Source organism: Eumetopias jubatus, unplaced genomic scaffold (genome assembly GCF_037043125.1).
Source record: "Eumetopias jubatus isolate StellerSeaLion01/CBP00866 unplaced genomic scaffold, mEumJub1_p1.0 scaffold_3, whole genome shotgun sequence".
Classification (NCBI taxonomy): Eukaryota; Metazoa; Chordata; class Mammalia; order Carnivora; family Otariidae; genus Eumetopias; species Eumetopias jubatus.
The window spans coordinates 133953668-133967669 of record NW_028274809.1 but is presented as its reverse complement, the minus strand read 5'-3'; the positions used below and the strand labels follow the sequence as shown (position 1 = coordinate 133967669).

The 14002-nt window shown below is 44.2% G+C and overlaps 1 protein-coding gene across 1 annotated transcript in view; it reads right to left on the bottom strand.

Annotated features, from left to right (window-relative positions):
• LOC114210498 (guanylate cyclase soluble subunit beta-2-like) overlaps positions 1-13452 on the bottom strand; it is a 60949-nt gene extending 47497 nt beyond the window's left edge. Inside the window, exons 1-2 of the mRNA XM_028104772.2 lie at positions 13318-13452; positions 9740-9813 (exon numbers count right to left, since the gene is read on the bottom strand). Coding sequence (XP_027960573.2) covers positions 9740-9813; positions 13318-13452 — 209 coding nt within the window. The remainder of the gene's footprint in view (positions 1-9739; positions 9814-13317) is intronic.
• Between the last annotated feature and the right edge of the window lie 550 nt (positions 13453-14002).

The following is a 14002-nucleotide window of genomic DNA, read 5'->3' as shown; positions in this document are numbered from 1 at the left end:
CTTGTGTGACAAAGTCCAGACTCGTTGGGTTGACACATACAACCTAGCCCCTGCACCCTACCCCTCACCTCCAGCCACCTCCCTTCCTCATTCCTCAAGATTGCCCCAAGTCCCTGTGACCAGCCATGCCATTTCCTTCCCACGGATTCTCCTCTGACAGGAAGGACAGTCTGGCCAACTTTTGTTCTTCCTTCCCCCATTTGCCTGAGAATCACCAACTCTGGTCATTATGAGCTGCCGTCAGATCCCAGCACCCCTCCTCTGAGCTCCCAAGTCCCTGCTATTTACCTGCCTTACCACAGGCTGCACCTGTAACCTTTGATGTACCTGTTCCCAGGCTTCCTAGACAATGGGCCCCAAAGAGCAGGCAAATATCATTTGATTTCCTGTCTTCAATACCTAGCATTGTACCTGGCACACAATAGCAGTCTGATAGGGAGTTAAAAGAAGTTTATGAAGTGGGAGAGACCTACCTTGTTAGAGGCTTACGTGTCCACTATATGTGAGTCAGTAGAGCCAGGAACGAATCCTGACCCTACCACAGTCGAGCTGGATGACTTGAAACAAATCTCACTGTCCCTCCATTTCTTCATTTTTACAATGACAGTATTAGGTTAGGTCAGTGTTTCCGTGGAGATTTTGATGTACAACCCTCCCAGCCAACACGCAATGTAGATTCACTGAGAATGACTCTGGCACCTAAACCAGCAGTTCTCAAGGTGTGTTCCATGGAACCCCTGGGTGGGGGGACCCTAGGAAGCTTTCCAGGGTCCATGAAGTCAAAACTATTTTCATAATAAAATTAAGACATTATTTGCCCTTTTTACTGGTTAAAATGTCCTCTAATGGTTCAAAAGCATTGGTAGGTAAACCTGTTAGGGGCTTAGGATGAATCAAGGCAGTGGTACTAAACCGAACTAAGTAATCATATTCTTTGCTGCCATGCACTCGTGGTAAAGAAAAAGCCAGTTCCATGTCAAATCGTCCTTAATGAAGCAATAACACTGATCAATTTTATTAAATCTTTTGAACATTCTTCATGACAAAGCAGGAAGTACAGAAAGCATTTCCGCTGTCTACACAAGGAGGCCTAGGTCAGCTCCAGGAAAAGCACTTTTATGATTGCCTTTGTGAGTCGAATTAGCCACTTTTCTCATGGAACATCATTTCTACTTGAAAGAACCACTGACAGACGGACAACAGTTATTCAGAATTGGATATTTGGCAGACATTTTCTTAAAAAAAAAAAGACCAAAGTTAACTTGTCACTTCAAGGAAAATAACTGACAGAATTTGTTGCCAATGATAAAACTCAAGCTCTCAAGTGAGAATTGGAATTTTGGAAAACTTGCACCTGCTACTGTGAGCTCATTAGCTTCCCAATTCTTAGAGCTTTGATGAGAGTGTGGTGATATTGACAAATGTGATTTTGATATTGTATGATGTATTGCAATATTCATAAGATCTGCATAACTCAGCCGGCTAATATTTTCCAAATGACTAATGCAAGATAGTTCAAAATGATGGCAAAAGATATTTCAAAGTGCAACAGAGGCCAAAGGATTTGCCCTCAACATTGTAACTGACCTTGGAAAAGCTACCACCTAGTGGAGCTTTTGTGAGGTTTAAAAGAACCTCCACAGTGATCTGAAAAGAACCTGAAAGTGCTTCCTCCCTCTATATTTTCTTCATAAATTTCAACGAAAACCAAAGATCACAACCAATAGAGTGCAGAAAATGGAATCCAGTATTCTTCTCCTAAGTCAAACATTGAAGCGATTTGCAAAAAATTATAAAGCAATGTCTCTCTTCTCACTAATTGTTTTATTTGGCTAACAGTTAATTTTCATAAAAATGGGCTATTTATGCTCACATGTAATAGACTTATATTGCCATTTTAGGGGAATCAAGAAATAACCATCTATTAAAATTTCTCTGGTTTAATTTCCAATATAGTAAATGCCAATAGATAAAAGCTCTCTGGGTCTTCAATCGTTTTTAAGATTAAAAAAGGCTTCCTAAGGCCAAACTGTTTGAGACCTTCTAACTTAAGCCCATGGTGAATCAGATTTGCTTTGGGAGCTAAGGAAGCTGAGGCTTCTGGGAAAGCAGCAGCCCTGCCCAGCCTCCCTCATTTGGAGCCACCCCAGGCTGGGAGGGTGGTGGAAGGACCACCCTGTATGCCCTGATGATGGTCCTGGGTGCCTCTGGGAGGGACTGCAGGCCACCCAGGCCCCAGAGCCACCTCCCCTTGGTAGCCTCAAAAGCATCCAGACCTTCATGTGACCCCCACAATAGGCATCTGAGGGAGAGGCTGCAACTCCCTGAGTGGGGGCTACCTTCTTGCAGAGAACTGCCCTATAACAGCAGTGGGCAGCTGGGGGCAGAGCAGTGAGACATGTACAAGTAGATGAAGGGCCGGCATTGTCCTAGAACTTGCCACCAGCAAAGAGGCACATTTTGTAAGAAACTGCCTAGAAAGTTATAGACATACAGAAAGACATCTGTCTAAGCTACCAATAAAAATAAAACACAATAGGGGCACCTGGGTGGATCAGTCATTAAGCGTCTGCCTTCGGCTCAGGTCATGATCCCAGGGTCCTGGGATCAAGCCCCGCATCGGGCTCTCTGCTCAGCAGGAAGCCTGCTTCTCCCTCTCCCACTCCCCCTGCTTGTGTTTCCTCTCTCGCTGTGTCTCTCTCTGTCAAATAAATAGATGAAATTTTTAAAATAAAATAAAACACAATAAAAATAATTTTCAGCCAGCCATGTTAGAGGAACATTCATTCCATTCTCTTGATGGAAAATAATCTCACTAAATCATTGTCATATGAACAGGAAAGCCACAAGCAGCCAAAGATGCAGGGAAAAATATAAAAGTAGGTCAATAATTAACGATAATAACAATAAATATGTTCTACCTTTTGGTTCTTTGATGTTAATGTTATCTGTCAGCTTTTAATTTTTTTCCTCATTCTAAATAAGTACTCACTTTTGTAGCTAAATTTTTATTTGTAATTTTATATTATTTTTTAAAGGAGGCCCTTCAAATTACTTTTCAGGCCTTATAATACCCGTTTCAACTCCTGCTAAATTTACCTTCCATGTATTCCCACCAAACAAAACTATTTCTCAAGCTTTACTTTCAATGGTCTTTATTAGAAAAACAGTTTTCTCTTTTATATGTATAATAATATAATATTAAGTATTTTTTTTAAATGTTCTAAACCCTTGAATATTCCAATATAATCTTTGGGGGAGTAAGTTGCCCAATTGAGCCATACTAACCAACTTGATTTCTCAAAGCCCTTGAGGTTCTGATGATTTTAGGCAGCCAGATAAATCAGCAAACACACTCATGGCCAGAAATGGAGTGGGAGTGGGGAGACAGGCAGCATTCCTTGATAAAAGTTAAAAAATAGAAGCTGTCTGTTTTCAGCTACTTTTTAACTAAACCTTATTTATGGGAAAAGCAGAGAAGCTAGAGGGAGTGGGCGAGGCTTAGCGAGGGGCTGCAATGGAGGAGGCATAGCAGAAGGAGGATGAGCGACAGCCCTCCTGATTGTTTCTGGCTCAGTTCGTCAGTGTATTTGAAACGATGTTTTTTCAGATATCAGAATGTCAGGAGCATTTCTTATTTAGTAAGAACAAAATCCCGAATATGTAGAGGCAGGGGCCCTTAAACTTTTTAGGTCATAGAGTTCTTAGGAATTCTGATGAATAGCACGTACCCTCTCCCCAGAAAATAAATGCATTCACGTGTACACATTTTCAAAGATGATCTCAAATGTTCTCAGAGCCTCTCCATCTACTATTCATTTATTCCTCTTCCATTCATGCATACGTAAATCAGGCAGACATCCATCCCTTCCCCCATACTTCTTTATATAGTGGAGAGAATATGCCATTCACGGCAGCTTTACCCAGAACCTCTTCTCAGGGACCCTACCCTCCAAAGTCCACCTGGTGGGTCCAGGTATGGGCACCTGACCAAAGTCAGCCCAGCAAACCCTTTGTCTCAGGTGTCTGGAATGGAGACATTGAGAAAATGGGTCTCTCTATCAAATGATTGTGATCTCTTAAATTGAAAGGGCATATAGAAAATTTGGGGAGAAATAGAAATTAAGAGACTTGCAGAAAAAGCCAGGAAAATAGAGTGAACATGAAAAGAGGCACAGAGATGGAGAGAGGCCCACCGACCTTCCATGTCCTGTGTGGTCTCTCTGTGCTTTCTGCAGTTGAGCTCTGTGAATCCTACTAATGGCTATCTCTGACTCCTACTAACTTCCTTAAACTTTAGCTCACAGAGTGAATTGCTGATCCTTGCCAGCAACATCCTGCACTAAGTTCCAGATACTTCACCTGTGTCAGTCATCTCAGTCTTCAGATACGGGTGAGGTGACTTCCATTATTATCTCCATTTAGAACTGAGGACACCAAGGCTCAGAGACCTTGGTTACCCATTGCAATCAGAATAAAATTCCCACTCCTGGGGCACCTGGGTGGCTCAGATGGTTAAGCGTCTGCCTTCAGCCCAGGTCATGATCCCAGGGTCCTGGGATCAAGCCCCACATCGGGCTCCTGGCTCAGTGGGGAGCCTGCTTCTCCCTCTCCCTCTGCCTCTCTCCCTGCTCATGCTCTCTCTCTCTCTCTGTATCTGTGTCTCAAATGAATAAATAAAATCTTTAAAAAAATTCCCACTCCTTTCCATCTTTAGCCACCTATAAATTCTGATCCTTAACCATGTCTCCACTCCCATCTCCTACCAGACTCTCGATCATGACGCTCCAGTCACACTGAGTTTTCTTCTGGGTCTCGAATTTACCAAACCCAGTCCCACCCCAGGACCTTTGCACTGGCTGTTCTCTCTGCCTAGAACGCATATGCTTCCCTAACTCAAAGTTGGCTCCTTCCTGCCTTTCAGCTCAAATATCACCTTTGTAGAGAGGCCTTTTCTGACCATTTCAGAGAAACTGACATCTTCCATCCCTGGTCACTATCAAGTACCCTATATTTTTACAGCACTTAGCACAATACTTGCTTATTGTCTGCCCCCAGCCCCACACTGGAATACACATTCCAAGAGAACAGAGCCCTCATCTGTTCCCTTCACCACTGTTCCCAGTGCCAGGAATTCTGTTTGGCACATACTAGGAGCTAAATAAATACTTGTTGAATAAGTAAACTTGCCCATGTCAAACAGCTAATAAATGATACAGGCAAAATATAAGGGTTGATCTGACTCCAGAGGCTTTACTCTTCCCAACCTATTAGCTGCTTCTCATTGTTAAGTCCTGATAAAGATTTTAGCCAGAAGGTTATAAAAGAGTGGTTCATAATTAGAAATCTATAAATCTAGGTTATATGAGAGAGAAATAATGCAGGCAAAGGATGAGAAACATCTGTTTCTGATTATATCATATAAAATAAAATTTATGTCATAAAGTCTGGAGACATATTTCATCTTACCTAATCATTCCTTCTTAAAAGTTGTGTAGGAATTGATGGGTTTTTCTTTTTCAGCTAAAATTCTATTTTAAAAGCACCAGGGAACTTATTATTTAAATGTAGCCTGAAGCAAATCCTTTTGCACAGCAAATGATCTTGCCTTAATTTGCATTTTATAAGCTAAGTTTTCTGCACTACAGTTTTTTTTTTCAATGAGTTCTAATATGATGCAATTTTCATCGCTGGTTGAGCTGGTTAGATAGGCTTTGCTTTTGATTTAAGGACGCATTTCCAATGCGATCACATACATGTCTAGTGCTGTATATACAAACATATCCTTGGAGACTCAATTAAGCACAGGGTTGGTACTTCAAGATTAAAAGATGTAAAGCCTAGCCACACAGACTCCGGATATGGCCTCCCTGAGGTCTCGGTTCCTGGACATCTCTTTCTGATTCTCTTGCACCCCTCCTACCAGTGTCCTAACATCTTGGAATTCCTGTGGTTGGGCTTCCTGGCTTCCTGATTGGGAATGCCATGAGAAATGCTCCTCAGGGGCAGGAAGAGAAAATGGACTATTCCCCTCAGGGAGGGCATACCAAGGATCCGAAAAGGAAGAAACCACTTCCATCTACTTACACGTGGAAAGCTTTTTTTTTTTTTTTCCTGGATTCACAAATACATTGAACATCTTAACTGATCAGGGTTCCCATGGCTGGTCCCGTTGCATCTGCTCTGTAACATGGGGGCATACAAGCAGGCTTCTGTAAACAGCGCCTCTCAGTCGCCCACAAGCAGCAGACTGAACACGTTTATTGTTTTACCTCTACTCATGTCTAAGTCCTCCAGCTATATCTGGTAATTTCCAGTTATTTCTAGAGCCCTGGCCTTTCTCCTGGGCAGGACAGACTTTTTAGGGCCACCTGAGAAGCTGAGGCTAAAAGTTCTAACCAGGAATTCAGATGATACAAGCATCGTGGATCAAAAATCAATCCCAAAAGTCAGTCCCCATTCCCTCTTATGAGCTGGTCACTAGTATTTATGGGGGTCCTCAAGACAGGGCTGGACAATGCCCCACACTGGCAGTTGGGGACACCAGTCCAAAAAAGGAACAGAGACAATGCCATCCACCAAATGATGCTAATATTAGAAAGCCAGGTGTCCTTCTCTGGGCAAAGAGAACATCTTAGAGAAACATCATCTCTTCAAGATGGAAGGCACAGTCACCTGACCAGCCGCAAAGTAATGCCTATTAATGTCCAATGTAGTCTAATCCTAGTGTTGCACCTGCATATTCGAGGGGAAACAGCACTTACTGAGTATCTACTGTGTACCTGGGGATCAAATTTTCCACTCAGTTCTCTCTGCAACCCTGGAAGAGGAGTGCATCATTCCCCTTCTATCAATGAGGAAGCAGCTTTAGAGAGGTGAAGCAACCTGTTCTAGAACACACAGTTCCAAACCCAGAGCCAGGACTCCAGTCCAGGCATGTGGGTGCACACCCTAGGGCTCCTCCTCCTCTCTCCAACCCAGATGAGGAACGCCATCTTGAAAATAAGCCAACAGTAGTCATCACCTTCAATCACACGTCTCACATTTGGTGAGCGCTTACCTCAGGTCAGGCATTTTTTCTAAGCATATCGTTTGTCCTATCTCGTTGAATGCTTGCAACAGCCCCGATGTGCTTAGCTACTTCTAGGGTCGTTATTTTATGCTGAAAACACCTGTGTCCCAGAGTGGTTAAGGAAGTTGCCCAGGGTCCCAAGGACTGTAGGGGAGGCACCTGCTGAAACCGACTATGACTTCCCAGGGACTTGCAGCCATACCTGGTGACTTCTCTCAGTATGTGTACCCTCTTTCTAAAGCTGGTTCCCAGCCCACCCAGCAGTGTCCACCCACACCTACCTTCCTCCCCTTCCTCTGAGACTGATGGTCCCCCGGTAGGGGCTGCTGGCCCTCTGGCAGGCTGCCCTGCTCCTCTCTAGTTTGTGGCAAAGCAAAGGATCTCAGTTTCCCACCTGATGTGGGCCTTTGGCACCTCGTTCCCAAGTTCCAGGTATAATTGTAGTGTTTCTATAGATTATTAAATCACCCAGGCAAAATGGCTTCTTCAATTACTTAATCCCTCAGGGTTTTTCGCAGAGACAGTAACCTGCCTTGCCAGTGTTCTGCTGGGGCTTTAATAAGATCATTATGGAAGGGGCCGGGCCCAAAGTAAGTGCCTAAGATAAGACTATTCTTTTCCTTCCTTTTCTTGCTGAGTTTACCCTTTACAATATAATAGCAATTTAAAAAGGCAGTCTCAGAGTCTTCAAATGCTTCTCTCCTCGGGGCAGCCTAGGGGGTCGAAAAGGAGCTCTTCAAGAAACAGATACCATACCCTGGCCCTGTTGCCTACTTGCTGTGCACTCTTTAGCAGGTCACTTAAACTTTCTGGGCTGCAGTTTTCTCATCTGTAAAATGAGGAGATCTGGGCCAGAAGATCTCTCAAGCATGGACTAGTCCAAGTTTTCTCTGATCATAATTATTCAGCCTTCCTCCTTGAAATATTTAGAAATGAGTATTGCCTCTGTGACGCCAGAGCTACTTGTTCCCACCCCAACCTCTGGTGCTTTTATGAAAATTACCCTGGAGATGCTGTGGAAATGGCTCGGGGCTGCCTTTCCAGAAGAAGGTCAGACACAAGACGCCTGAGCAGTTGGCCGCTGTGCAGGGCATGGAGCCGGGCCCCTGGGCAGCAGGGGTCTGCCTGCCTCCTCCTGAGTTAGCCCCACGTACTGCAAGTCCCCTGCACTCTTGGCTCTAATTATCTTATTTGTAAAATGGGAATAGGAAGGAGTGAGGGAAAGTCCGCACTAAGCATTTTAAACTGTTTTGACATTACAAAAGCCATGAAAAAATACAGAAAATTTGGGAATAGATATTAGGAAAAAAAGTCATCCAGCACTTCATCTTTCTAGTTCAGTTAATAGTCATTACTAGTTTGGTCTTTCCCTTCATTTGTGTGATCTACCCAGTAACTACGTAAGTTTGTGTCTTTTGTTGTTGTTGTTACTGTTTTGTTTCTGGTCTTTTGGACTTAATATTGTCATAAAATTTTGCAGGTTGCTTCACGATCTTTGCAAGCATCCCATGTAATGATGCATATTTCTTGTCATTCCATTTGACTTTTGGGTTATTTTTGAACACTAAAGATAATTTTTTTCTTTTATTATTTATAAATATAAGGCTATGTTTCATCTTTGTGTGTGTGTGTGTAGATAGATATGTTTGTTTCTAAGGGACTAGATTCTCAAGAATAAATTCTCTAGAATGAAATTACTGCTTTAAAGGATTTCATCATTTTTGCAGCTTTTGGTACGTGTTGTCAAATTGCTTTCCAAAAGGGCTGCACTGACTTAAGATGCCATCAGCGATTACTCATTTGCTGCATCTTCACCAGAATTGGTTATTATCATTTCAACGTTTTGTAGATTTAATAGGCAAGGCAGTGCCAAATTGTTTCAATTAACTGAGGAAGCCAATCATTTTTCCCTATTTTTTTTTTACTGTTCCCTCTTCACAGGACCAGGAGATCTTAGAGACCCGTCAGTCCAGTCCTCTAACATTTTAAGGCTGGTAGGCTTCAAGAAGGCAGACAGACAGAACAAGCTTACAGAGAGTCAGACAGACCACGTGAAGATGTAAATAACCTTGTTCAGCATTTTCTGGGTGGAAGCAGAGAGGAAAAACTGTAACAGGTAACTAAAAAATTCCTAAAGAGGGGGGCGCCTGGGTGGCTGACTCTTAATTTCAGCTCAGGTCATGATCTCAGGTCGTGAGATCAAGCCCTGCGTGGGGCTCCATGTTGGGTGTGGAGCCTGCTTAAGATTCTTTCTCTCTCCCTCTCAAAAAAAAAAAAAAAGAATTCCTAAAGAGGGATTCTGGCTAAACTCAAAAGGGATACCCCTCTTCTGTGAGGTTTTGGCAGCTCCATTTATGTACATTGGAAATAATGCAGTTGCTTTTTCTTCTGTGATCAAGAGCAGCAAATAAGAATTCATTCATGAAGTTAAAGGTAGAATACTTATTCACACGGGCTGGGTTTAGGAATTGAGACTAATACCTTCCTTAAACACAGATATGGTATAGCAGATTTATTCTGTATCTAGTTGGTATGTTTAAGGTACTTGAACTGATATCCCTACTAACAACCAACTGCCTTGACCAAAAGGTTAGTAAAAACCCATGACCTTCAAAACACTGGAGTCTTACCACCGGGGATTCTCCATCTTTCCTTAAATATACTTACTTCAATTTTTCCCAGATCTCTTCACCAAATTTCTCTATCACAAGAGATTGCAGACAGGTGTTGATAAATCCATACTAGAACACAAAACAAGAGGGAAAATACGGATAATGAAGCACGAAATCCCCAGTCATAGACATCTGAACAGTTTGTTTTAGGAAAAGTACAAAGGCATCTTCTTGACGAAATGAACTATACTTTCCCCCTGTTTCTTGTGAGTTTATTGGTTTGATAGTTGTGCTTCTTCTCGACTTAGAGAAGTCATTTCCATAGAGAAAACCTAGGAGCTAAATTTGAAATCAGACTAGAATTAGAAGAGGTTCACTGTAATCATCTCCAAATCGTTTGGTTAGAACAAAGAGTTCAAAAACACAACAGGGGTATGGGGTTTGAGACGGGGACCAGGAAGGGCACCCACCTCCTGCCATGTCAAAAAGGCAGGGAAAGGACAATTCTCTTTTCTTTATAAAAATGAGTCAGTAATCGCATGTTTGTGGAGGAAGACATCAAAAGTGGAGGGAAATAAAGGGAGAAAAAAACTAACAGTAAAGAAAGAGCAATGGGATTAGCAGAGTTTTCTACCTGGTTTGCTCATTAATCTGCGATCTTCCTTCTTTCCTCCTTCAGATAAAAAAAAAATTTTTTTTTAATAAAAAAGGGCTTATAAATGCCTCTGCTTGGTGAAGGAGAGTACAACCCATGCAGGCCACCCATCTCCACAGCACGGGGGCCCCTAACGTAGGAGTGTGATGATTGAATTAGATTTGAAAGCACCAAGGGAACTCAGTTAAAAAAAAAAAAAAAAAAAAAAAAACTTCATCAAGTAAAGAATCCTTCTGTCTCACAAATATCAGGCTCAAAACTCACAAGTTTGGATGTTTATGTATGGGGATTTCTTAAAGGGAGAGGGGCCAATGCCAACAGGAAGAAGAGGGGTCTGAGCTCTAATAGCTCTTTCTGGGAACACAATGTACACCCTGCTTGGCTGTGTTTCCAGTTCCACACCAAAATGAAGCCTTTTCCCTTCACTCCATCTCGTCCTGGTTCCACCTGCCCCCCCCAACCACGTGTGACTCATTTAAAAGACCACACGGTAGCCAGGCATTCAAAGCACTCTCTCGAACCATCAAAATCTATGTTTCCAGTATCCCTACCGCTGCTGCCTTCGGCTTACCCAGATGCCTTCCCCCTCTCCCCAAATACAGATGGCCCTTCTCTGATCGTGTTTCCTCCCCCATTGCTCAGTCACTCCCTGGCAAGTCTTGGCTCCATTGTTGCCTTGTCTCTAGAACCGGTCCCGCTTTCTTCACCGGATACTGGCCGGCATTCCCTGTGTCCCAGACTCTCACCTTCTGTGTCCCTATCACCATAGGATTGTTATGTTACCACATCACATGTGCACACACATATTTCCTATTTATCTGTCTACATAGCCGTCTATCAACACACCTACCCATACACACACACACACACACACACACACACACACACACTCACTCACTCACATCATTTTTGCATATCGTTTTTTTCCCCTCTCCTCTGCTAAATTGTAAGTTTCTTGGGGTCAGGAAGTAGGTATAATTTATCTGTATTGCAGCTAAACTGGCCAGATAGTATCTGGCACATAGTAGGTATTTAATAAATACTTATTGAACAAATAAGTACTGAATTGAAGCCTTGAGTTTGAAAGCATGAAAATGCTCAAATACCTCCAGGCATTTAAAATCAATTCAATGTTAACAAAGATAGCAACTGTTTATCCTAGCAATGTTTGCAAGAGAGTGCTGAGGCCAACGAAAATATCATGCCCGCTGCCTAAGCCTCCTAGTGTGTGACAAAGGAAAGCAAGGCGCAGGGGAATCAGCTGGTGCGTTATAACCACATGGGATCACATATCTCAAAATTTAATGAGTTTAGGGTCAGTGGGACATGCACTCTAGGACCAACGTCGGGTCTTTGGCATTCAGTGCTCTCTGAAGTCAGTGGCATAGGTAACCATTTGGGGGCTCTGGACATATAGGTCGGAGGGCAATCCCCTCACCCTCTGCTGGTTATAAATACGCTTTCTCCTGAATATTAAAATCACGGGACTTTCTCCACCCCTGGAGAGAGCAAAAAAGAGGCAGCTGACAGGCTGGTCCTGCATACGGAAGAGGTCTTTTGTACTTGCTACTCACACACCAGTTCACGGGGATTCTCACCAAGACACACTCCTTATACATTTGAGGGCCTGACTGGAATGGGCAAGAATGACAAACAGCTCCCAAATTCTCTAACACTCGGGAACCAACACCTTTAAAACAGTTACATCATCAGACAGGGAGGGACCCTAACTGGCTAGAGGCACCCAAATCTTTTGAGGACTATTGGAGAGTAGCTGTGGTACCTTCAAGAAACATTGGTGTTCAAAAGAAGCAATTGTTTCCTTTTTAGAAAAAGTCAGAAAATGTTAAGTTTAGCTAAGTATTTCTCCTGCAAAGATCACTTTGCATGTTCCATATCTAATCCTGCTCCCAGGGCCTGCCATCTGTTGGCTGGGGGGGTGGGGCCCCATAACATATTCCAGCCTCAGTGAGCCCAGAGAGGGGGTGTGGCTTAGAGGAAACAGCTTGCGCTCAGAGCCAGATGGCTTTCTGTCTCTGTGCCTTAGAGCTTCGTGGCTTTGGGGAAATCACCTACCCTCTCTGAGCCCAGTCGGCTTAAGAGCCAAACTGAAATAATAGTGCTTACTCTTATAGTACTACCGCTGGGGTTGTGGAGGAATGCTGCCAGCTGCACAGGTTGCTAGCCAGCCCCACATTTTACCAGCTGTTTGACCCCACACCTTCACCAAATCTCATTCATCCTCAGTTGTTTCATCTGGAAAACGGGGATGAGAATGGTCCCTTCCTCGTTGGTTTGAGGTAAGGATTAAATGAGATCGTGGGTATGAAGCACTGAGCACATAGCAAATGCTCGGGAAACGATAGCCATTTCTCTTCGAGAATGTGCATTTTGAGCAAGAGGTGCCCCCTGCGTGGATGCCGAGGGGAAAGGGAGGGCAGAGGACACTGGGAGGCCCTTACCATGTTGCTGCAGCGGCTGCCTTCAGGCAGAAGCAGTCGTGGGGGAGCACCAAGCTCCTGACCGACACGTCAGCCCCCAGGCATTCAGAAGAACCCCCGGCATCTCCCGAAGCCTGTCTTGTAGCGTCTGGGCGTCCACAGGGAAATCAGGAGCTGAGCACTGGCTCTGCAGCAAGGAGCTAACTGTTGAGTCCTTAGTCACCAAGAGAGTAAAAAGTCAGGCTGCCCCACCAGCTAATGCATGGGCCCTGCTGCCAGGTTCCCCTCGGGGTGCACCTCCCCAGTGCTAATTCCTTGGGGGTTCAGCCTGAAACTTGAACCTCTCCCAGAGGTGCCAACACAACAACAGCACTGTACCTGCAGCTTGGAGCCTCCAGGGCCTGGAGCCCGCAGAAACCCGCAGAGCACTCCTTACCTGTAGGGGAAGGCTCGAAGGGCGAGCACATCCTGATCCTGCTGGACTCTGGGGCTGCCTTTTGCTTCCCACCTAATCTTGCTGCAAATTCAGAAACTCACTTTGCTCCCTCTCCCACTCAATTCCCCCCGCAGAAAGGTTGGCATCTCATTCTCTATGACGCATTCTTTCCTAGCTTGGCTGAAGGGGGAGGCCAGGATTCCTGAAGCCCAGGAGGCTTTTGCGAAGTCGTTCATCCTTTCATTTGACAGATCAGTCAGTCACCTTCCTGTGTGATGTCACCATGGTGAGCACCTCCGGAGTAGAGAGGCGGAGGTGTGGGCTGTGCTCCCAGGTGGCCAGCCACAGAGCCCTCTGCCCCCAGAGCACTCTTAGAACCCTGAACTTGACTTTCAGGGTGCCCCTGGGATCCTGTTGGAAGACTGCCTTGCAGATGAAATTGCCTTTTGAGAGGTCTTTTTAGTTCTTCTTTAATTAAACCTCCTTGGACGTGGTCCAAAGATGGCCTGCCTTGACCAGAACTTGGCTCTATGATGTTAGAATGTGAGACTCCCTGGTGCCTTAAAGCCTTGCTTTCCTCCCCATCCACACTCCATTCAGTCTCTGGTAACCTATCTCCTCAGGGTCTATTTCCTCAGTATTGTGATCAGAGGTGAGAAACCCAGTCCCCAACCATGTCCAATAAATGGTGCCTACAGCACCTCTAACAGACATGCCGGCTTTGGGGTAAAAACAAGAGTAAAAGTAAATACAATAAAGCTCAAGGGGTTGGGTAAGCCCTCGAGG